The sequence below is a fragment of the Hakea prostrata genome, chromosome 10 (assembly GCF_041222555.1).
Source record: "Hakea prostrata isolate BN-2017 chromosome 10, UWA_Hpros_2, whole genome shotgun sequence".
In the NCBI taxonomy this organism is placed as follows: domain Eukaryota; kingdom Viridiplantae; phylum Streptophyta; class Magnoliopsida; order Proteales; family Proteaceae; genus Hakea; species Hakea prostrata.
The window spans coordinates 2232847-2255673 of NC_142609.1; the positions used below are offsets into that span (position 1 = coordinate 2232847).

General features: G+C 38.4%; 1 protein-coding gene and 1 pseudogene across 4 annotated transcripts; one reads left to right on the top strand and one right to left on the bottom strand.

Annotated features, from left to right (window-relative positions):
* Positions 1–457: 457 nt before the first annotated feature.
* On the bottom strand, positions 458–20753 carry LOC149001427 (immunoglobulin). 4 transcript variants are annotated; one of them, XM_089136273.1, is made up of 14 exons: positions 20483–20753; positions 18503–19032; positions 17084–17161; positions 13273–13427; positions 5635–5710; positions 5082–5149; positions 4631–4889; positions 4206–4334; positions 3986–4092; positions 3840–3893; positions 3622–3705; positions 2837–3000; positions 1570–1719; positions 458–1062 (listed from the first exon to the last, which is right to left on the bottom strand). In XM_089136273.1, exons 2-13 carry the CDS (start codon positions 18843–18845, stop codon positions 1572–1574), a joined length of 1665 nt encoding a protein of 554 aa, XP_088992399.1. In that variant the 5' UTR covers positions 18846–19032; positions 20483–20753; the 3' UTR covers positions 458–1062; positions 1570–1571. The 4 variants fall into 4 exon arrangements, with proteins under 4 accessions (XP_088992399.1, XP_088992397.1, XP_088992398.1 ...); XM_089136271.1 differs by lacking the exon at positions 20483–20753 and adding an exon at positions 20138–20473; XM_089136272.1 differs by lacking the exon at positions 20483–20753 and adding an exon at positions 19843–20473.
* LOC149001428 (branched-chain amino acid aminotransferase 2, chloroplastic-like) lies at positions 9802–10906 on the top strand (annotated as a pseudogene).
* Positions 20754–22827: the final 2074 nt, after the last annotated feature.

Sequence of the window (22827 nt, forward strand, 5' to 3'; positions counted from 1 at the left end):
GTCACATATACCAGGTAAAAAAATTATAAAAATAAGAAAAATAAATCTAAATAAGTAATTTAATCGGATAATTTTATTGGACAGATAATAATCGATAAGAAAATAGTATATTATAACCGCATCCTATTAGTAATCGGACGGATTCGAATACCCCTAAATGGATGGAATCCAAAAGTAAATTCCGATTATCCATTTACACCTCTACTGATAACTGACTCCCTTGGTAGAAAAAATCAGTCTCAGAAGGATTAAAGTTAAATCCACCATCAGCTTAACGACTTGCAATAAATCTATTATCAAAGCATGATTCTTCACCCAAAAATAAGTGGCTCGTTTATGTCCTTCAATCAATTAACTATGAAACTTCTTCAACCGAAAAAGAAAGAGAACCAAAAAAGAAGTGACTCGTTTATGTCCTTCAATCACCTATGAAACTTCTTCAACCAAAAAAGAAAAGAAAACCAAACACTTCGATTCTACCATTGATTGTGATACAAAGGTACAGAAGGTCTCATGTAAAACCAACATCAAAATTAAGCCCAGATGGAACCACGAAAAAGAGAGATTGTGCAGATATAATAGAGTGGTAACACAGTACACACCCAGGCAATGTAAGGGGGCATATGAAATTATTAGCAGAAGGCACAGTGAGCTCCCAGGAATGATGCACTCTTAAAATAGTATGGCAAGGCACTGCAGTCAGCCACCATGAATTTCTTTGAAAAGAGAGGGGGAAGGAAGAAGGGTGGCTTGAGGGAATCAGTACTAAGAAAGAAAAAAATAGAAAGATGAAACAAAAATTTGAGGCGAGGAGCACGAGCCTTGATGCTTAATGCTCTGGAAAATGCGCTATACTGACGGAAACACAGACGGTGTCCTCTATAGGCATACTATGCTGCTCTTGCAGGCAAATTTGATTATACCATGCTTTCACCATTGGCATTTTACACTGCACTTGCAGAAGATGCACAGTTGATAAAATTCCCCCAACACCATTTTACTGCAGTAGAGATAAATCTGATCTCTAGCTTCATGATGCTTTCACTCCGACAACTCTGGATACTGCAGCAAAAACCCTTAGTTAGCATGTCGTTTTTGACTCACTAAAATAAGGGTATAAACTAACTAATCAGGGCATAAAAAGGAATGGGGGAAACAGAAAAACATAAACTACAGTCAGAGATGACAATCGGGAGCATTAGTTTTGAGTAATTAGTTGAATGAACTAAACGTAGTCCATGTAGCCAAACACATTCAGTGGGCATAAGAGTCAATGGAGTTGAATTGAAAGAAACTGTTATGTCCTCAGCTGTTGGATGTCAAGACAAAGATATCAATGTCAAATTTACTCAAAAGAACTAGGAATAATCAAGGTCCTTCCTCTAAAAGTAAGACATTTCTTACAGATTAAAGCCAATTTCTCAGAAAGTTATATGATAGCCCATGAGACTATACTGTGTAACACTTCCAAAGAAACACAAAATAATGCACACTATGCACACAGAAAATTATCCACCTTGAAGAAATTAGTCAAACAAGTGCGAATTAGACTTGGACAGAAAAGCTGACCTTCAACCACGAACCCACAATGGTCCTAGAGATGACGGCTTCTCAGCTCTTGAATGAGCAGTTTGGCCACGCAGTGGAGGCGCATGGACTGTTATTGGAAGAACCCACTCACCTTTATCTCTTCCCTCGATAAGAAGGGGATGCTCATATCTGACTCAAGAGAAATAATCAGTAACAGATGCCAGAAACAAATGTGGCAAGACAAATCAACATTAGTGAATACACAATCCCACAGTTCATGTATACAGTTATCTTAACAAATCATCATCCTCATAGAATGCCGTCATCTACCCTGATGTGCACTGACAGAATGCTGGTGTAAACTAAAGAACCCCTCTATGAAACACATTAGGAATACAACCCACAGCAGCGTAACAACATCCCGGCCGCCATCACCCGAGGGCACGACAGGCGGACTAGACTCAGACGGACCCCCCTCGCCTTTTTAATGAAACTTTAAATGAACATCGAAAGTCCAGAATATTCATTCCAAGCATTAAAGAACACCAATATTTGCAAAATGCAGACACTAACTAAAGTAAGCCCTGTCCCCACTAATAGGGTTGGCCACCTGGATCCTGTTTCACCATTCAACTCTTTTACCACTACTTCTCTTAAAGTCATATGATACCTGCTCATTTTTTATTTATTTTTGGATGAATTAAAACTTTTATTCAACAATTCATTTGAGAGTTGGAGCTACAAGTGATTATACCTGCTCATTATGTTTTTAGATACTACAAACTAAAACAATTCTAACACCCCCTATTTCTTAATTCACATGTCCACATCAACTTAAAACAACTTTTGATGTTCACTCTTTATCTTTTCTGGTTTTACCATTAATCCATCTCAACATACTCATCTGATCACAACTAAACTATCTTGTTTATGTGTTAGGAAAATAATTATATAAACTAAACTGCACACCATATTATGGACAACAAGTTGACAGCTGAATTTTTACCCACTTAATCTTTGAAAATAGGGTCTACTAAAGAGGGGGGGGGGTGCATTGTAAATCATTACTGAGCAATTCATTTTACATGCAGGACTTGTCACCAAAACCCAACCATTCCCAATTTGTAAACATGTAATTTAGAGCCTCTATTGAATGTTTTCTGCTATGCCTGTACCCTTGCAGTGAGAAAACACTAACAACTACCTAAAGATAAATACTAAACACTAAAATGTCTACCTCTTAGATAAATACTAACACTAAAATGCCTACCTCTTAAAAAAACATATGCAAAGTATACAGATGTACCTGGTCCAATCCACATTTTTAGGTGTCGTATAAAACTCAAAGCGGAGGGCCCACTGCACTGAAACATGAGGTGTGAAAAAAGACATAGGCCCATCCATGGGAATGGAGAAAAGAAAGCTTGTCTGCACCAAATCAGAAACAACTTCATGGTAATCACTCTGTATCTGCAAGGAAATACAAACTGGTCAGATAAACCCATGGAAACTGAATCATAAGTCGAAGCAGCAAAACATACGAGTAAACAATTAGTATAAAAGAAAATAAACAATAAATAATCTTGTGGTTATGTCCATATGCGAATTGGTCTCTTAAGTAAATATAAGGCATATTATACCCCAAAAGAGCTAAGACCAAGGTAAACATGTTGGTGCGATACAAACTTATTCTGATTTTCAAGAATTGATTGATGATAAAAAGTAAGAAAGGAGAACATTGTAAAAGAGCCTTATAGTTTCCGTGGTCAAAACATTTACTTTTAGATTCAAAATCAGCAAAAAATGGAAGGTTTCATTTTTGTGACAAAACAGAGAGTCTTTGGACTGAAATTAACCATGATTTGGAGATGGCACATGACACCATTAGGACCATCTTTGGTTACAAGGTACTAACCGAGCTATGTCATGTGGTGTAATCAGGGTAAGCCCATTCACAGTACTGTTACCATCTATAGGGGGAGAAGAAGCGGAAAGACATTGATGTTCCCTCAAAAGAATGATTTAAGTATGAACTTATGTCAAAATGAATCTCGTACCTAGAAAGCATGAAGAAAAGAAAAGGCAATATACCTTTGTAGTTGTCGGGGAATTCCTTCGTGAAGGATGAATAAAACGCTGAGCTATAGTTTCTGAAGTCTCTAGGGTTACTGAAACCTGGGAGAGTAAAATAGTTCAGGTCATTATTGAAGAAGAAGCATCAGTTGATCTTCAATGCAATGTATGTGTGCATGGAAGCACGCACATATCAAATACTTTAGACTGTCCTACTAATCCAAGTATACAATTACCTCAAGACATCTCCTAGCTCCTTCTTCATGAAAGAAAGTGAGAGTGCCACCAATCTGTTGCCAAGATATTAGGAAATAAATGCAAAGCTGCAGCAGTTCTTGGAAAAATGCAGAATGTGAATACAAAGTTATTGCAGTGTGTTTACCATATCACTGAAATAATAGGTTGAGTCGGAGTTCTTGGGCGTGTATCGTAGCAAAACTTGATCATCCAGGCGGATATTGTAAGATCGTCCACGAATAAAGCCTTCTGCTGTAGAAAATGTTTGCCAGAAATAAGCTGACTGGTATTAATACAGAAAATCTTGGGATACCAGCAAAAAAGAGAAACAAATGCTATCTGATGAAGAAAATACAATTATTTACATGCTACAGGCTCAACGGATCCAGGTATAGAGGGGGTTCCAATGCCATCATCATGGGAGAAAGGATTTGTAAGCTTTCTCTGCTGACTAGGAGAGATAATAGCTGAAGGCTTCGTAGGAGAGGGTTCATCTGTTTGCAAATGTAAACCATCATTCCGGAATCAGACTTCAAAATAAAACCATGAGCAATTAACATAGCTATCCAAACAGATAAGAAATCATGCAAAATACAACACACAGGAACTTTTGCATTATGAACTCGAAGTGAGACGCAAGCAACCACAAATTGACAAGATAAATATTACAGAACTGCACAATATGTTAAAGGAATAGTAAACTTCAACCGGAAAATAACCCTTTTCTATGGAGAAGCTAAGGAGAAAATAGTTATATCGTCTAGAACAGAGAGATAGAGAGAGAGCTTACCCCCAACAGGATCATATAAGACCTCAGTTACAGAGAGCTGGGGCAAGGGTACATAGGAAGACAGACTGGCACGTTCTCCTTGGGGGTTCAACAGATCTTTGCTTGAAGACCTTGCTGCAGATGATTGCAAGGACAAAGAACTTCCAAAAGCCCGTGGCAGACTTTCCCTTGCAGCATTGAAAGAAGAAACAGATGAAATCTCATCCTTGGAGCTTTCATAGCCTTCTTCAAGTCCATCAAATGTTTCATTGGCCCTAACCTGTAAATACAGTATAAGTACTTACCTCTCACAAATATTTATTTACACTTCGCAAATGCATTATTGAAACATCAAAAAATTCTTGATGTAGTTGTCTGTGTGTCAAAAGTATAAACGGAACACTGAAAGGATTTCCAAGAAGCCACATGAAATAGAATAAATAAGTGCCATCTAATATGGTCAAATGCCTACCCATTCAGAATCTGCATCCTTCTCTTTCCAATAAATATCTGTTTGGACGGTCACAGCGGGCAACATTCCTGCAAACATACCAGCACAATTAAGCTCCCCATATGCTATTCTTTCAATATGCATACTGAAAAGCACAAAAAGCAGATGGATACTATCAGGAGTACATGTTCAAATGGATGACTATTGAAATAGACTGATGTAGGATACATGGGTGCTGCTCATCCTAGCCTTAGTCCAGACCCAGTTATACTACAAAAGTTATCATCTCGGCCCAAGTCCAAGCCATTCACCCCTGATTTTGCATTTATTCCAGTTATTTCCATCCCTTATACGGGCAGTTCCTTCTTTTTTCATTCCTTGTGTTCAGATTTTCAGTCTTTTAGCATAGTGGACAGTTACAAGTACTTACAACCACACAGACTATAGTAGACATTTGTTTTCTTTGAAAGGGCTACTGCAGCCTGTTGGAAGGAGATGAATGATGGAACAGAAAAGAAAACTTAAAGCTTGAGCTTAGTGCATGTGTAGTGGCTTATATACATTAGGAGCATACCATCGTTTTGACCACCTTCATTTAACAAGCTACTAGTCTTCTGTGTAATCCATATTTGCAACGGAGCACGAGCTTCCTGCAGAGTTCACTGATTATTAACACAATTAAACAAAGGATAATGTTAATTGATATAATATATAGCCAAACAACCACAGTTGTCAAGGTCCATCCAAGGAGATGCCTATGTGTCCAGGCACCTTGGTCACATTGTTGGTAATAGCATTACATCCAACGTAGACTAGCAGAGAAGAAAAACACCAAAGCTAACAGAACCTTAAGCAATTGCATATTATATTAAATATATTCACAAAGCATACAATTTGAACAAACTACCAAAAGAACAAATGCCTCATCCGCTAAAGTATCAGAATCAGCTTAATCAACACAGGTAACATATAGATTAGTCCTAAATATCTGGAGACAATGGAAAAAAAATGTTTGTGGACGAGAAGTTTATTTGACCAGCAAGAGAAACCCATTAATTTAACCAACTTAGCATGATGACAGAGACCCTAGACATGGGTATAATAACCAGAACTCCTAACAGAGCAGTCTGCTGAGAAGATTCAGAAGAAACTACACGTAAATTCCTAAGAGAAAAACAGTATCATAACTAAGGAAACCCAGCAGCAGATACAAAAGATTGATAAAACAATGAGAACTTTTTTTGAAAAAAATTGAAAATTGTATAAGATGTCATTGAGTTGAAACAAACCACTTAAAAACGTATGGAGTTACCGGGTAGATTCTAAACCCCTAGGAAGGCTGAAAATATGCAGCATTAGGGCAGTGCAAAACAGCTTCACAAAAAACTTAATTAAAGAGAAAGGTTTATGAGTGAGAGTGAGAGAGAGAGAGAGACCTGGAGAAGGAAAAGAGGAAACTCCAGACACACACACACACACACGATCAACCAACAGAACAGACTCCATTAAGTTAAGGCATTATACAATCAACCCAAAAACACTTCTAACATACAAATTAAGTTTCCAAATCTACCCCTCTGTCTGATTGTCAAAACCCTAAACCCTTCCCTAATCCGTTCCATACACAAGACACAATTTCCCAAATAGATCCTCCTAGGATCCTTGTTATCCTAAAATCACCCATTTGTTAGCAAAACCACCCTAACCTTAGAGATGGCCTATTTATTAGCTGGTTCTAAGTAAAGAAAGATCCTGCAGGCTAACCTAGAACCTGGGTTACATCATGGAGGGAAGAAAGGAATGAAGAAACGGGAATTTCCAAGAGAGTAGAAGGAAGTTCAAAGAGATCCCATAAGAAAAATCAACAACAAGCCTTGTCCCAACTAAATAGGGTCCGCCACAAGGGATCCTTGCCTCCGCCAGTATTTGCTGCCAGTCCAAAGCCCAAGTAAAGTAGGAGGGTTGGAGCATAGGTAGGCAGTTGGGACCAAAAAAGACCCAGCCAGACCCTTTTTATGCGTATCCTACAACAAGAAGAAAAAACAATAAAGGACAAAGAGAACAACCTGATAAGCTTCAGTTTTCTGCTAGTGCTCTCAACCTCTTGATTGCTTGGTCCCATAAGTAGTAGGAGGGAGAGGGAAGGGGCTGAACCACAACCCTCTGCCTACAATCCCATTAAGAATATCATTCACAATATTTTTCCCAAAGGAAATGTGCTCAACCCCACCCCACCTTACCTCTTAAGCAGGCATCTTGGAGGTCATCAATATTCAAGACTGAGCTTGTTGTCAAGAGCAAGAACCGAAAAGAAGGCTTCCATTATTGCAGAAATTAAGGATTATTTCCAACAAATCTGATGAACAAGTACTAATCTCCCATCTTAACAAAATGGATTCATAAAGTGACTTCCTCACGAATGTTCCTAGTTTCTTTATTTCTGTTGGAAGAATTGGAGAAATCCTGGCTTGTGCCTGAGGGACACAGCAAGAGTTTTATTTATAGTCATAAGTTACCAAATACAAAACAAATCAAATCTTCCCAGAGTGGGAATCTTACAAGAAAAATAAGAGATCATCAAAGACCCTAGCAAATCTACCCTTTATAAGAAAACCATAAAAAAGTGTAAATTAGATCTATTAACAACCAAATCACACCCTATCTACCACCCGATTTTGTCTTACTACAATTTCATACTACCTCACCCCACTCCTTCACAAGAGGCCTCCACCACAGTGTTAAAGAAAAGTTGCATCGACAATCTTGAAGCAAGAATTGACAAGGATTAATTATTAATGAAAGAAGTGAAATAGCCTGGAGCAGAAGGAAGTTACCGTCACATTCTTTTATAATGCTTTTGTACACAGAAGTTACATAACAAGAATTGATTTCATTGGATTCCACCACCAAATGGAAGTGTCATATTCTATCCCTCGTAATCATCCTTTAAGGCTCCCCTACTCACTTGAATGCTTCACAACCTTTTCCTAAGTACAGCATGATTCATTTATGTCCTTTAAAATTATCAATGAACCAAATTTCTAATCCAACTACAATATTCCCTTATAGTCTTCCAATCCTTCCAACAAGCCCAGCCAACAACTCTACAGAGAAATAGTGAGTCGAAGACCCGCAAGGGCAGTTTTGAAAGGGCAAACATCCAAAGATGTTTTAGTTCCATAGTGCATGCTGCCACTGAAGCATCTCAACAATCAATTTACTTTCTAGAGGTGATGTAGCCCCAATTGAATGACGGCCACTTCTTCCAAAATCTTTAAGGGCCTGTTTGGTTACATGAATCTAGAGATTTTAAATCTCTGGATTCATGAATCTGAGAATTATACCCGTTTGGTTGTAAAAATCTCTAGATTCATGAAATCTAGAGATTCACCTTTTTACACTAAAAACATGAATCTGTAGATTTATGGGTAAGGGGTGAAATCCAGAGATTTCAAAAAAGCTATACATTTGTACATTCACAAAAATCACGTTGATTAAAAGTTTTTTAGGATGAATCCACATATTTCATTCCACAACCAAACATTTAATTTTATAAATTATGACTCCATAGATTTGAAATCTCTAGATATTTGAAATCTCCAGACTCATGTAACCAAACAGGCCCTAAGAGAACCAACTCATATAGGGCCAAGAAAGGGTTTCTTGAAATTCCGGTTATCGGTATAACCTCAGTTGGGCTTAGACTGTTGGACTTCAAATTCTCTAGCAAGGATTTTTGGATGAAGTGGTTACCAAGACAATAAAGTGTTAGTCTGGAGAGATCTAGAATGGTGGGATGGGGCAAGTTCTTGAGATATGGAATGAAAAGTTATAGGAACGGGACAAAACTTGAAGGGGATGTAAGTAATGATATAGGGATATGATCCTGATAGGCCACATGGAGGAAAAAGAGAGTGGGAGTTACCATAACCAACTAATAGTGGGGGATTTTTTTTTTTTTTTTTGTGTGGGGGTGGGGTGGGGGGTGGGGGGTTGTGAGGTGAGGGAATCGGTTAATTTGTAAGTGTTTTGGGCAGTGTATGCTGTAGGGGGTGATTGGCACCATCAAAACCATTTTGTCTTTTATATTTTCTTTCATGCTTTGTTAGTCCAGATAGGGGTTCATATCACTTGGTATCAGAGCGCGTTGATCTAGGGAATAGTTGAGAGTAGAATGAGGGGGAGAGCTAAAAACCTAGCCATGACTATGAGGGAACTCAAAGGGTGGCTGTCCACCCTCGATTCAAAACTAATCTTCCTAATTCAACATATTGAGGATGAGAATAAGAATCCGAGTTCCAGAGAAGAAATCAGGGCTTACCTTCTACATGGGAAGGCCATCAAGGTCGTCTTGCCAGCATCGGAGTTCACAGAAAAGACGGAGTTGCAGCAGCCTAATGCGTTGTACATTGGGTTGAAGGAGACCACATATCAAGGGTTCTACTCGCCGCCGAAAGAGAGACATGAAGAGTTAGAGTTTACCCCCCAGCAGAAGGGCACCACTGCTGACTACATAGTGAGGGGAGGGAAGTTTGAGATGGCAACCAGAGCTCAAGGCGATGGAATTAGCGTTGGGTTACGCAATGAAGTTAATTGTCTCAGCCTGCTACAATGAGTTGGACAATGGGCCAAGACCAACCAGTCGAAGCCAAGGAGGGGGCTATCAAGAATCATAAGGCACTCTCATGGGCCAGACCCAACCCATCCCATTAACCCAAAACCGACACTACGCTATATTTCCATGGGCCTAACCAAAGCAGCTGGCAGGGTTATCAAGGCATTGCCTAAGCATCTCCTAGGGCCCTTTTCTGGGTCACGGCAATCTGGTATCCCCTTCTCGCCTTGCTTGATGTCTTGGTTTTTGTCATCCTCTATCACCTCACCTCGCCTTATCACCTTGACAAGCTGGCAAGGTTGTCAAGGCGTCCTAGCCCCTTTTGGCTCAAGGCGACTTGGTGTCACCTTGTCGCCTTGGTTTTCGTCTCCCTCTATCGCTTCACCTCTCTTTATCACCTTGACAACCTTGGCAGCTGGACGAAAGAACGACAAGAGAGCTAGTACAATGCAAGGAACCATTCCAACGCAGGTCCAACCAAATCGACAAACAAGTGCACTGATCAAAGGTATTTACAACTACAAGCAAGGGTATTAACAAAAATCCTTTGCTCCACCTTCATTACAACGCATAAATCTACAAACCAAAGCCTCCAGCAGCTACTCACAGTGGTAAAGGATGTTGCAGTGAACCAAACTCTGACGATATCTCTTGGATGAAGACAAACCAGGAGGAGTTGGTGGCAATGGAAACTTCCCTAGGGGACCATTTCAAGCTTTAAAACCCTACCAGAAAGAAGATGGTCATGTCCTTCTCTCTTGCCTAGAAGAAGATGCTACACATATGCAGATGGGTGCTGAGAGAAGATGCATGTTATCGCCCTCTATTAAGCAATTCGTTGATGCCATAAAGCAAGTACCTCTGGCCTTAAAAGCATAGGGTTCAGCCTTCAAGGAAGGGATCCTTGTATTTTTGGCTGCTGCTTATGGGAAGTGGACCCATGAAGGATTTAGCTCCAGTTCCTGAACACACGTTTGTCATATATGCTTCCCCTGTTGGCAACTATTTCAAAGAAGTTACAGCTTCCATCCATTTGTTTATGGAAGATGAATATCATTATGCCACCCCTGGCCAAACTAGGAGTGTGAACTCCATATCCCAACTATGCACCAGTTCTAAAAGTGCAAACTCAAGCAAGGCATAAGGATTCTCTTAGGTCTTACTCCTAGACTCCATGACAAATAAGCTTCCAGAGAAGGCAGCTTCTTGTAATATTTTCAAGATGTTTTAATGGATTTAGAGCATTCACTGGTGCAGTTAAACACTCTTTCAAAGTTTGCATTTGGTATGGGATTAAATCAGGTTATCTTATCTACTGTTGTTTTCATGGCTTTTGAGCTTCCACCAAATAGGGCTACTGGAAATTTTGGAGTTCCATTTCCACTCAAAGTTCTGATCTGGTGGAGACATATTACCTTACACAGATTGAAGCTGATATAATGCCCTCTAGAGGCCTATTTCTTGGCTTATTTTATGTTACTACAGAGCACCTACCAAGATAGAGCTTCTCAGGGACTGGCCAAATGTACTTTCACTTTTAGTAGGTTTAATTGCCATCAAGATGCTCATAATAACAGCTATTGGTGGGAAAACGATATTGCAAGGCTGGCATTCGACACCAGCTGCGTCTCTGGCAATTGGTCTGCTATTGGGCCATCAAGAACGTTGCTGAATCGGCATGGTGGTGCAGCAAGCATGTGAAGACCAAGCTTCTGATCTTGCCTCACCTTAAGGACAAGGTGGATTTCAAAGGTGGTGGTAATGAAACGGTGGGAGTTATCATAACCGACTAACAGTGAGGGATAAAAAGGCAGAAGTTGCAAGTTGAGGGTATCGGTCAATTTCTGAGCGTTTTGAGCAGCCTTTGGCTGAGCGTATGCTGTAGGGTGTCTTTCATGTTTTCAGTGTTCTCTTTCTTGCTTTGTTAGTCTAAATAGGATGTTCCTATCAGATCCACAAGTTTGGTTGGATGTAGATGGCTAGATTTGGAGATATAAGGGTTCTTGGGGATTTAGGGAGTACTAAAATTCAAGAAAATACCTATTTTTTAAAATTGGATGGCCAGAATGGGGGGTCAAACTAGAATCTAAGGTCACCAGGGCTGGGGGGACACTGAACCTAAAGTGTGGGGTAGATATAACAGTAAAATTGATGTAGAGTCTTGGGTCTTTGAAAATTCAAGAAAAAGAGAAAAAGAGATGTGATAGCAGAAAGGGATAGATGTAGGCTGCCAGTAATACCTGAAGGGAGCCTTGAGGATGGAATACTCAGATGGAGAATTAAGGTTGAACTCTGATCTTCAACCAGCTGCAGGTGTCTAGGCTTAAGTTCACCTTTACAACCCTTCTGAACTTTGGATCTCAATTCCCAATTGACAGAACTAGGACTCACTAACAAACAAAAGAGGAATTACTCACAGAGAAGCTTTTTCTCATTCAATATTCAATCTGACCTCTCTCCGTCGAGTGATCTGACTCCCAGCTGGACTCCACTTGAAATAGAAATTAAATCAAAATATAAACTATTTAACTTAGACTAGGATGCTTAAAACTGAAATAAAAACAAAAGAAAAGGCTGTTTTGCCTTATAACTTAAGTTACAGAATTTACATTAATCAAAGCAATTAATTAAACTGTTCACGTGTTTAGCCTAGGAACTGAACTTTTGAGGCCATAGAATAAGCCCATGACCACACAAACATATTAAACAGAGGCCCAACACCCATACCTATCAACCCTAGGTTGATTTCAAAGAAAAGTAGGCCAATTTGGTGTCAGATCTGAATCAAAAGGAAAGATATGGAGAGAGACGACAAAGCACTGAAAAAAAGACACATCTGTACCAGCTTATCATCACAACTCCTTGCCTCTGATTGATGACCAAACTGAAGATAGCCTTCAAATATGCAGAACTCTCAAGAAAGAAAAGGAATGGTGTATCAAGATAAACAACAACAAATCAGACTAATCCTAGTAAAATTAATAAGGAGTACACAACAATGACACAAACTCTAGGGAGCATTGAACCAACTTAGCTACATACCATGTAATAGAATGTCAACGTTCTGCTCTTGACTTCAAGAAAGACATGTATTACAAAAACAGCATCCTAACTACATAGTCCAACTAAATTGGGTCAGGAATGTAGATCTTCACTCTCCAACCATAGATCAACTCATCAGAAGAGAAGTTATGAGAAGTGGTCAAATACTTAGAATTTACTTTCTTGGCAGGGGGGAGAGGATGGCTGAAAATACAAAGGGAGAATCCAGTTCTTCATAGCCATACAATTTAAATAGACCACTAAGTTGAAAGCAGAACCATCCAGGTGATGACAAACCAAGATATGATCAGGACTCAAAGAGTACCCAGGGAGACCAAACTGAAGATAACCTTCTAATGAACAAAATAGCCTGTAACATGGGTTTATTCAAAGAAATGGAAGAGGAAAATATAGAAAAAAGTTGAGAACAAAAAAAGAACAATGATAACTCTTTCAACAACAGTGCATCATGAAGCAATGCACAGGACTAAAACAACAGAACTAAAGTTTATTTCAGCAACTGTTTGGATCTGCTACAGAAGGCTAAATACCAACCAGCTGAATCAGATCCTTTTGCTCCATACTGGAAGTGCCATTCTCCAATACCAACCACCATCCAGAAATTGTAGTTTTAACGAAATAGAGATAACGAATAGTGGCTCCCCTGTATGATGGAGGTATGACCTCTGGTAGCTCTACTCGTACTATGTCTGCAGAAGAAAAAAAATTCCGTAAGTAGCAAGTAAGAAGCAAATCAATTTTGATCACAGATGTAGAAAATTTTTATTCATATGGAAATAATGAAGTTAAAAACTACCATGCACATAGCAGAAAAATTAACAGATCTACAATAGCAACTAATCTGGATGTCAATTAAATACTATGAATGAAAAATAATATGATGATAACATTTTTTGGTTAAAAACCCACAGAATATCACCATTAATTAGCTGAGTGGAGCCAATAGCATGTTAGCTTGAGTCGAGCTTGAACTCAAAGACCAATACTCAGTTATTTGTAGAAAACTGTACGTTAAGGCCTTCCTCTCAAGCTCACAGATAGAGTGACTGGTCTGATACAAGCACGAAATCCAGCAGCCGCAGGAATCCACTCATTTAAATAGTAATAATACCAATAATGATGACCAAAACCGTTAACATTAACGAGAAACATCACTCACAGGAGTTAAAAAAAATGGTCAATAGCAGAAATAATAAAGTAAGACAAGTATGACTTTAAACACAGTATACTGGCAATACAAGATAAGGCCATATGGTCACGTAGAGAGCTCCCATACGGGATTACCTAATTGAGCCAAGCGAAGGGATTCTCTGGTTATCCTCACCATTGGATGGATACAGGTCCCACTGGAACAGCTATGCCCCAACCCAACCATAGGGCCATACAGCACACTTACCCTATTCTATTTTATACTAAACATTTTTCAAATGGTACACTTTTACAATTATATTTTACATTTTATAAAGGTCCAGACACTTCAGAAAGACCCAAAATCAGAGGCTATACAGAATTCAACAGACTGGATATTACACAAGAAAGAACAAAAACCACCTGTCTCTTCTTCGGCTAAATGGGGAAACTCAAACTATATGCAGATACGGGATAGTTTTCTTTTAGCCTGGGAAGACTACATATGCTGAATCAGCATGAGTTTGGGATGCCATAATTACTTTCAAGTCAATACCCCAACCGACAGTTGCTGACACGCTGGTATAATAGCCTCCGATACATCTTGGTACATGCAGAACTAAATTCCAGCTGAAACACCACATGCATCAATGTCTATTATGAATAGAGTGGCAACTAGTCTTCCATGCAGCATATTCAAGCTTCTCCGAAGGATGTAGCAATAATAGCATTAGTTGTACCAACATGACCATGAACCAAGTACACACAACCTTCCATGAAGCAATAAGAGAGTGACATAATAATCAGAATGCAGACATCCACTGGATTGTGTCATTGGGAATGAGCCATGAGAAAGGTATTGAGCACTTGATCTCATGTTTTTCCTTTGTAATAGGCCTTTTTAACAGGATTAAAAGGTGGGCACAAGGTAGGCTTAGTGGTAGATTATTTCCATTCCTAGTTTAAGTAGAAATAGTTAGTTATCAGCAGTGTTCTTAATTTCAGCAATATTGTAACACTCCTAATCATGGTGGAAATTGGTTTTCAGTTTCATAGTATAACTGTATAAGTTGGAGTCTATTTGCAGTTTACATAAGAAATGTAAGGCTCAAGCCACAGATATTATTTAATTAATGAAATCTGAGATTGCTTTGCTGGAAAAGAGCCGTTAGATACAATGGATGAGAGACCAGACCTACAAGGTCAACTTTACTTGGATTTCCCCTTCCCCTACTCTGTTCTACCAGCAGCCTTGGATAGTCATTGACACTTACTCAATAGCTTTAAGCCTTGTTGGTAATTAATTCCAGATTTCAAAAGAATAACTTGCCCTGAATTTGGTTTCAATTCCCAGCCACAAGTAAGTGTTAAACAGAACTTAAATACACTCTGAAAAATCCACCATTGGATGCTTGGTTTTAGGTCTGTTTTCAGAATATAGTTGGTCTTCAATTAAGCCCAAACCCTTATACTTTGGGTGATGTAGTTCTACATCTACATTGATGAGGGATCAACTAGACCAGGATCTACTATGAACAGGCAAATTGAATTGGTCAAAACCAATGTGCGAAGTCTCGACGAACCTCGCCAAGATTTTGCCGATATACTCTGTGCGTGATACTGTGTAAAAAACAGTGTGAGTGACATCGATTTACGTGTGTGGCCTTAAATGTCAAGTCATATTTTATTAAAAAACAAAATATCAATCACTTTTTCACTTCTTACATGTGTGGCTACAAAATACAAATGCAACTGCCATATGTCAAATCAACTTTTTAACTTTAACAAAAAAAATTAATTTTTAACATTGATGGAACCTGGAAGACAGCTACACAAGATGAGTCGTCGTCTTCTTCAGTTTTTCTTCAGTTCCTCCAGTCCTTCACTTCTTCTCCATCAAACCATGGATTTTGCCGGTGATAAAAGGATTTCAACCATGAAATTGAACACAGAGATAATTTTTTTGGTCGATCGAACCGAAGAGGCAATGAAGAACACATAATACAAACATAGCAGCAGATCTAGGTGGCAATCAATCCATTTCCGGTGATATTTTGCAGGTTCGGTGGCAATTTTTTACAGATTTGGCATTTTTCCGGCGATATTTAGTGATTCTCCAGCAATATTTTTCAATTTCATTTTTCGGTGCATTTTTCGGTTCACTACTCACCCAAACTGGGGGAAATTCGGTGAAATTTCGGCGAATTTCACCGAAATGTTTTACCTTGGTCAAAACTAGGTCTTAGGTCAGTTTGAATGTTGGGAATTTATTAGTGAAGGTTTGATGAAGTTTTGGGGTTGAAACTTGCTGAAATTTGATTACAGAAAATTAGGGTGTGGTGTCCTCTGTGAAAGAGAAAATTGTGGAAATTCTTGGGTTACCTAATCAGAATTCAAGAAATTATGAATTTTTTTTTAAGGAGAGTATGGGAAGTAATGGGTCAGATCAGTAGATAATTCTGAAGGTTGGTGTGGTCTAGATGAAACTTAGATTGATTGAGATGGGGTTTGCCAGCGCTTTAATGGATTTGTGCACAGTAGTACTTGATCCCAATTTGCGGCATCATGGCTGGTTGGATAGATCTGGACAGGATTTGATGTTGGGGAAATTGAAAATAAAAATGGGAAAAGTTAGATTTTGGAGCAGTAGAAGATTAGAAGATTGGGGTTAGGAACATTAAACTCACAGTTGCCATGGTGTAACCTTGGCAGCAGCTTGGTTGATAGTGAAACTTGAACAAAAATCAGATTTTGAAAAATAATTTGAACGAGATCTTTAACAAAGTGAAGGAGAGTTTTAGTTTGAACCTCCTGAGCTTCACACTGTCAAGGAATCGAGTGGATCAAACACCCAGGCTTCACAGTGCAAGGTGTTGATTGAATCAAACACCAATCCTGCAAGCCTTGATAAAACACAAATAAAATATTTACTGGAGAAGATGAGAGGAGTAGCAAAAAGCTTTCCAATTCTATGTATAAGATAGATAAAAAGGGGTAAGACTACACCTAGCAAGATCCGTATTTCCTCCCTTTAATCTCTAAAATTTTGCATTATTGTTCCTCACATTATCAAAATCACACATATTCCTAAACCACATAAAGATAAGAAACACTACTAGTACAAAAGCTGAACAAGGAAGCCACCACAATAGTCCACATTCAGAAAATGCTGTCCTGATTTTAATTGGTTCAGTTATAGGAATGCAGAGTGACTTACATGTTTTAGTGCCACCTGAGGAAATGATCTGATTTGAAATGATAGAAGGCGTAGAAGAGTCAAGGAAAACCTGTTCACCTGCACAAATCAATAACAAAATTAAGCCAAATAAATTGTACTAGTGAAACCCTCCCCCCCCCCCCCCCTCCCCCCCCCCCCCCCCAAAAAAAAAATACAAAAAAAAAAAAATATATATATATATATATATTGTTGTCAAAAATGATAAATTTATTGTTGTCACGTGACAAAACGAATCATGAATCTTGGATATTATTTGTTTCTGTCTTCTCTGAAATTTCATCTAAAAGAACGAAGTAGGGGACTTAATGTTTAAAAAACATTGTGAAATCTGAACAATCTGATTATTTGGAAATGTGGAATTATCATGGAAATTCCCAGGGGTGACTGCTCATGCACATGGCTATTACAAAAATGATGGCTGCAAATAATTCAGAAACCTGAAAAGCCCTGCTGAGGTGGGCTGCACTGAGAGATAATCAAGAGAATAGGAAGAAAGGAGGGGAAGATCACATTCACAACTCATGCCGGAGAATAGGCTGCTATGGTGGTCTTTCATAGAGTGAGCATTAGAAGAATAGGAAGAAGAGGAAGAGGAAAACAAATAAAAAATGGGGTGGAGGAGAAGAAACTGCAAGTGCACACAGCCACACAGGCTCTCTAGTTCACAACTGAATTCATTCTATTCATTCTGTATAATGATGGTGGATTAAATCATATGTATAGAAAATCAAAGACTCCTAAACTATGACTAATTCTCTAACTAGGACTCTAATTCAAATAAGGAAATGTAATAGAATTTAGAAACTACTGGGCCTTATAATTCAACCATATGCATGATAATGAAAATAAAAGCTATTAAAATAGAAACCAAACAAAGCTTCTAAATTTCCCCAGAATAAAATCTTCATCTAATCTAATTTTTATTGAGCCCCACTAATCTTCTAAGAATATTTTGCTCAAGTCAAGTATAGGCTGTGCCCTGTTCGCGTGAACAGTAATATGAATTCAATGTTTTGGCCTCTTTTTGTCCCTTCTAGAAGACCTGCTGGATTGAATGGGCTGACTTGAGCTGGCATGGTCCATTGGTGGTCCATTTGGTCCTGGCTCCATGGTTTTCATTTTCCCAGCCTTTGATTCTACATCAACAAGGTAGCAAGAATGACCAATCATGTGATTCTGTCACCAATGTGGGTGTACAGATTACATAACTTAATATAAAAGGCATAGTATTTGATATATAAAACATAGAACCATGTCTTTCTTGTAAAACTGAAAGCAGGAAAAAATCAAAAAAATCAAAACACACCAGGACTATGATAGGTGATTAACAACAAAAGGCTCTCCAAATGGATTTTAATTTAAGTACTTCATTAATTTGCAGTAAAGAGCAAGACAAACCTCTCCTCTGTTTTGACCCAGGAAATGGTTTCTGAGTGGCAAACCACTGAGTATCCAACTTCTCGATTCCCTTCAGTTCAAAAGCTATTCTTTCAACCAGAAGTGAATATGTGCTGGAGGTCACGTGCTCTTGTTCAGCTATCTCATTAGTAGGCTTTGGGTTACAAATCTCAATAGTCACAAGAACTGATTCACCAGGTCGATACACATCTCTATCCGTTTGTAGTTTAAGAGATGGAGACATTCCAGAACTAGGGGCAGTATCATCAACCTTCTTCTTATCAAACAAAAAGGGATCCCCAGTCCCAAAGAAAGAAAACCCCCGAGAAACCTTAGGTAGCATTTCCTCAGTATGGAACTTCCAACCAAATGAAAAAAAGATGCATGAAAAAGAATTATAATCAACTTGTAGCACTTCCTCTGTGTAGAACCTCCAACCAAATGGCTAAAAGATGTATTGAAAAAGGAGAATCATAATCAGCCTTCGTGGTAGAATGAGTGGTTGGATAAATTGCCTCTATACATATTTCCTGCACCAATTAATGCAATGAGATATATGTCTTGATTTTCTATAAATGTGACAAGTAGAATTACATCAAACAATATCAACATCTAATTGACCATTATCTTCTAACCATATTTTAATGGCCTAACTGATCAGAGACCTTAGTATTATTACAGTCAATGCAAATATAAGAAGCATACTGCATGGCAAAGCAGGTAACATTTAGACCATCACTTTATAGCTTTTGTCAAACACCTAATGCAATAATACCAGCAAAGTATCGGAGGTAATAAGCACTGAACTAGAAAATGATACATTTATAACGCATACACATATACACACACACATGCACAAAATAGAAACAGCGCAAGACCTTCTATAGAAATCTCTTGTATAAACAACCATTGTAACAGTAACTAAAAACCTCACAAGAGTTGATAACTGCTCCTGGCTACAAATCACACTTAAATTGATGTCCTGACACCCCAGCTGTAGTACATTATCTTGATAGATGGCTAATAATCAACAACTGGTTGTGACTCAACCGTAACTGACATAGAATGGCATAATGTTGAGTGGATCAAGTCAAAAGAATAATCAACTATAGGAAAGACAACAGTAGCCAGATAGTTAAATCAACTTCAACTTCGAAGCAGAAAAATTTTGCAGAAGAGATAGGATACATTTAACTAATTGATCTGAAAATCTTGGCAAGAAAGAGAGTGCCTTATGTCTCAGAGTCCCAATTATTGATAAGAATATAAATGAAACGAAAACTAAAGCTAATGCAAACATTATAATTGCAAAAATGGTAGGTGAGAAATCAATCACAGACCGAATGAGAGATTTTAGCAGACTTGGATGAGATCGATTCCTTTGATGAAAACAAGAACCAAATGCATCAGAGCCAGCTTCAGCCAACCATAGCCGATGATTCGATTTCAGAATCAACTCAATAATGAATTATGAATCAAATCAAACTCGAAACAGAACGAGATTCGCACTCTTAAGATATGAAAAAAAATGAGGGGAGAAAAAAAGGCGCGAACCAATTGAGAATTCAGAGGAGGTTGCCCTAATTGTAGAAGGATGATGATATAGATTATAGAGAATAAGTGCGAGAAGAGTACCGTTGAAGCATCCTTCGTTGTTCTACGGTTCCCCTCTCTCTCTCCATCTCCCTCTCTCTCCTCTCACAAACGTGACATGATATCAACTGCAAATCTGGATCATGTGGGATTAAAATCTTGTGCTGTGAAACCCGTTTTAAACCCACCACCCATATCTGAAACCCGACCCAGAACTCCCACGACTCTTAGAACACCTTTCTTTTCTCAGATCATCTTCTTCGTTCTCCAGGCCAAACTGATGAACAAGTCCATCGTTTTTTCAGATGTTAAAGGGTTTCAAAAGTTGAGGAAAATTGAATTTGGGTTCTCAATTAGATTAAGGGAAAAAGATTCTCGTTTCTCAACCTTTGCTTCCTGGTTCTTCGAGATGAAAATGAAGAGGTGGAGGTGGAGGTGTAGCAGCCCAGGAATGGAGGTCGAGAGTCCAGAAACCCTATTGACAGCAGCGACTGTTCAGTTCGTTCTTGGATGTTCTTTGATTGCTTCCCATTTGGGAATGTGTTTTTTTTTTTTTTTTTTTTTTTTTTTCCTTTCAAACGATCAAGTTTCACGATCAAGTTTCGGTGCTCCAAGCATTTAGTTAAATAACTTAAATCACCTCCTCGGGTATTCGCCAAAACGAAATCACAGGAGAAGTCTACTGTCGATTGAAGTTATAGAAGTGGTGCGGGTGGAATCTCAACCTGAAAAATGGATTCGGATAATAAATGTAACCAAACATCCTCCACCGTTGATTCTTTTCTGGTATAAGGGCGATTATTTTATATATAAAAGAATGGCATATTACATTTTTTCTTTTTTTTTCCTTTTAGGTAAAATGGCATATTACATATAAGGACTTTTTAGTTTTTCCTACTAGAATAATCCTTGGTCCTTGCATAGCAGAGGGAGGATCTATGTCCAATCATGTGTGACGTGTTGTTGTTGGTACGTGTTTACCTAATTGCCCTTCACCCTTTTCATAATTGTATTCGAAAATTTCAGGTTTCAGTCTTTATTTTGGGGCTAAAATTGATTATCGTTCCTATTATTATAAAAATTACAATTAGGTCATGTTCATACTAATATCGTTACAAAGCCTATTACAAGGTGCAAAGTCTCAGCGAAATTTCACATTTCGATTTTGTAAAATCTAAGAAGATTTTGCCAACAATTCTTAGTTCCTCACCCCCACCGACTTTGCTTTATCCCCTCTTGAATTGGTCCATTAAAATCTAATATGTCCATCTCCAACTATAAATAATAGCTGTTCAGCTTTGCGGGGAATTCGTCGATTGAGAAACAACAACAAAAATGAGGTTTGGGCAAACTTCTTCACTCTTAATTCCCATCTTCTTGACTTTATCAAGGATTCAACTCAATGCTTTGTAGAAGAAATCATAGACTTTCTAGTAATCACTCTTGACGAAGAAAGAAGGAAGTCGGAAGGAGTGGTGGAGTAATTTTTCCACAAGTTTGGACAATCCCACTGTGAGAATCGGGGCAAGCTGAACAGTGACCCATTTGGTGATCAATGGGGCTTCCTTGCTGATTTTTGTGTCGGCTGGATTCACTCCATGGAAGGCACGAGTGGGGAAATCAAAGGAAGTTTGATCATTTTGGATAGTGAATTTAGCTTTGCCCTTTGAGGAGAGTTCGGTTTTGAGGGGTTCGAATAGATTAGTGACGGTGGAATGGAATTCTAGGATGAACTTGTTTCTACTATTCTAGAGGAGGAAGAAGAGAAGTTATTGATCTTGGTGTGATTGGTTCAAAAGGATCAAGGTAGGAGTTGAGACTTACATAGCCTTGTTTGAGAAATTTGCCAGTATTTTGCTAGTTTGCCAGAAAATCAACAATTTTGATGTGATTTCTCTAAGTATAGATATTGGTTAGGGTAAAATATTGCCCTTTGACAAACCAAGCAATAAAGGGCAAAATTTGCAATGCTATAGGGGTAATATGGTCATAATGGAAATTTAATTTAAATCTAAACAATTAGTTATGTATGGTCATTAACAATGTCAAGTGTCGAGGGATATTTGTAGGGTTTTAATTATAAAAGGGGCGTGCTTGTTTCCAATGGAAATGGAGGGAGCTCATGTAAATATTAATTTCCTTTTATTGTTGATGTTGATAGTGACAATGTTTCAAAAATCTACCTTGAAACTTCCTTAAACTCAATAATTTTCATCTTGACAAAAATGCGGGCCTTGTTTTCTTAGGAGTCATAGCTTGAATATACAGGGAAATGTAACTTACATATAGAGGAGAAACCGAAGCCCTAGGGGATTTGAACTGTTGACCTATTATTTATGAGGCACTTTACTCCTTAAAAATGAACCAAGTATAGAATAAATCCTTGTGGTTGCAGGTTGGCCAACTAGTGGAACAGTAAAAGGGGATGGACTTTTTGTTTTATACATCAAGGGCAATTTAAGCATTTCACTACTTGTACTACCAAGCACAGAAGAACATATCGCCAAAATTTGGCAAAATATTGCCGAATTTCGGTGATTTTGCCCCTTGGTGAATCGAAACCAGGGGGCGAAACGATTTTTTTTTAAATGTCGTTGGAAAATCGATGATTTTTCGGCGAATCAGTGAAAATCGTCGATTTTATGGTAAATCAAACAAACATCGCCGAATCGTTGAAGGAGAAGAAGAAGAAGAAGAAAAGAGAGAAACATAAGAGAAGTAGTAAATACCAC

Excerpts from the sequence above, each read along its gene's own strand:
- LOC149001427 (XM_089136273.1), bottom strand. The coding sequence starts at position 18,845 with ATGCTACCTAAGGTTTCTCGGGGGTTTTCTTTCTTTGGGACTGGGGAT. Across the intron at positions 4,093-4,205 it reads ATCCGTTGAGCCTGTAGCAT|CAGAAGGCTTTATTCGTGGA; the intron begins GTAAATAATTGT and ends CATTTTCTACAG. Across the intron at positions 3,706-3,839 it reads GAGCTAGGAGATGTCTTGAG|GTTTCAGTAACCCTAGAGAC; the intron begins GTAATTGTATAC and ends TTACTCTCCCAG.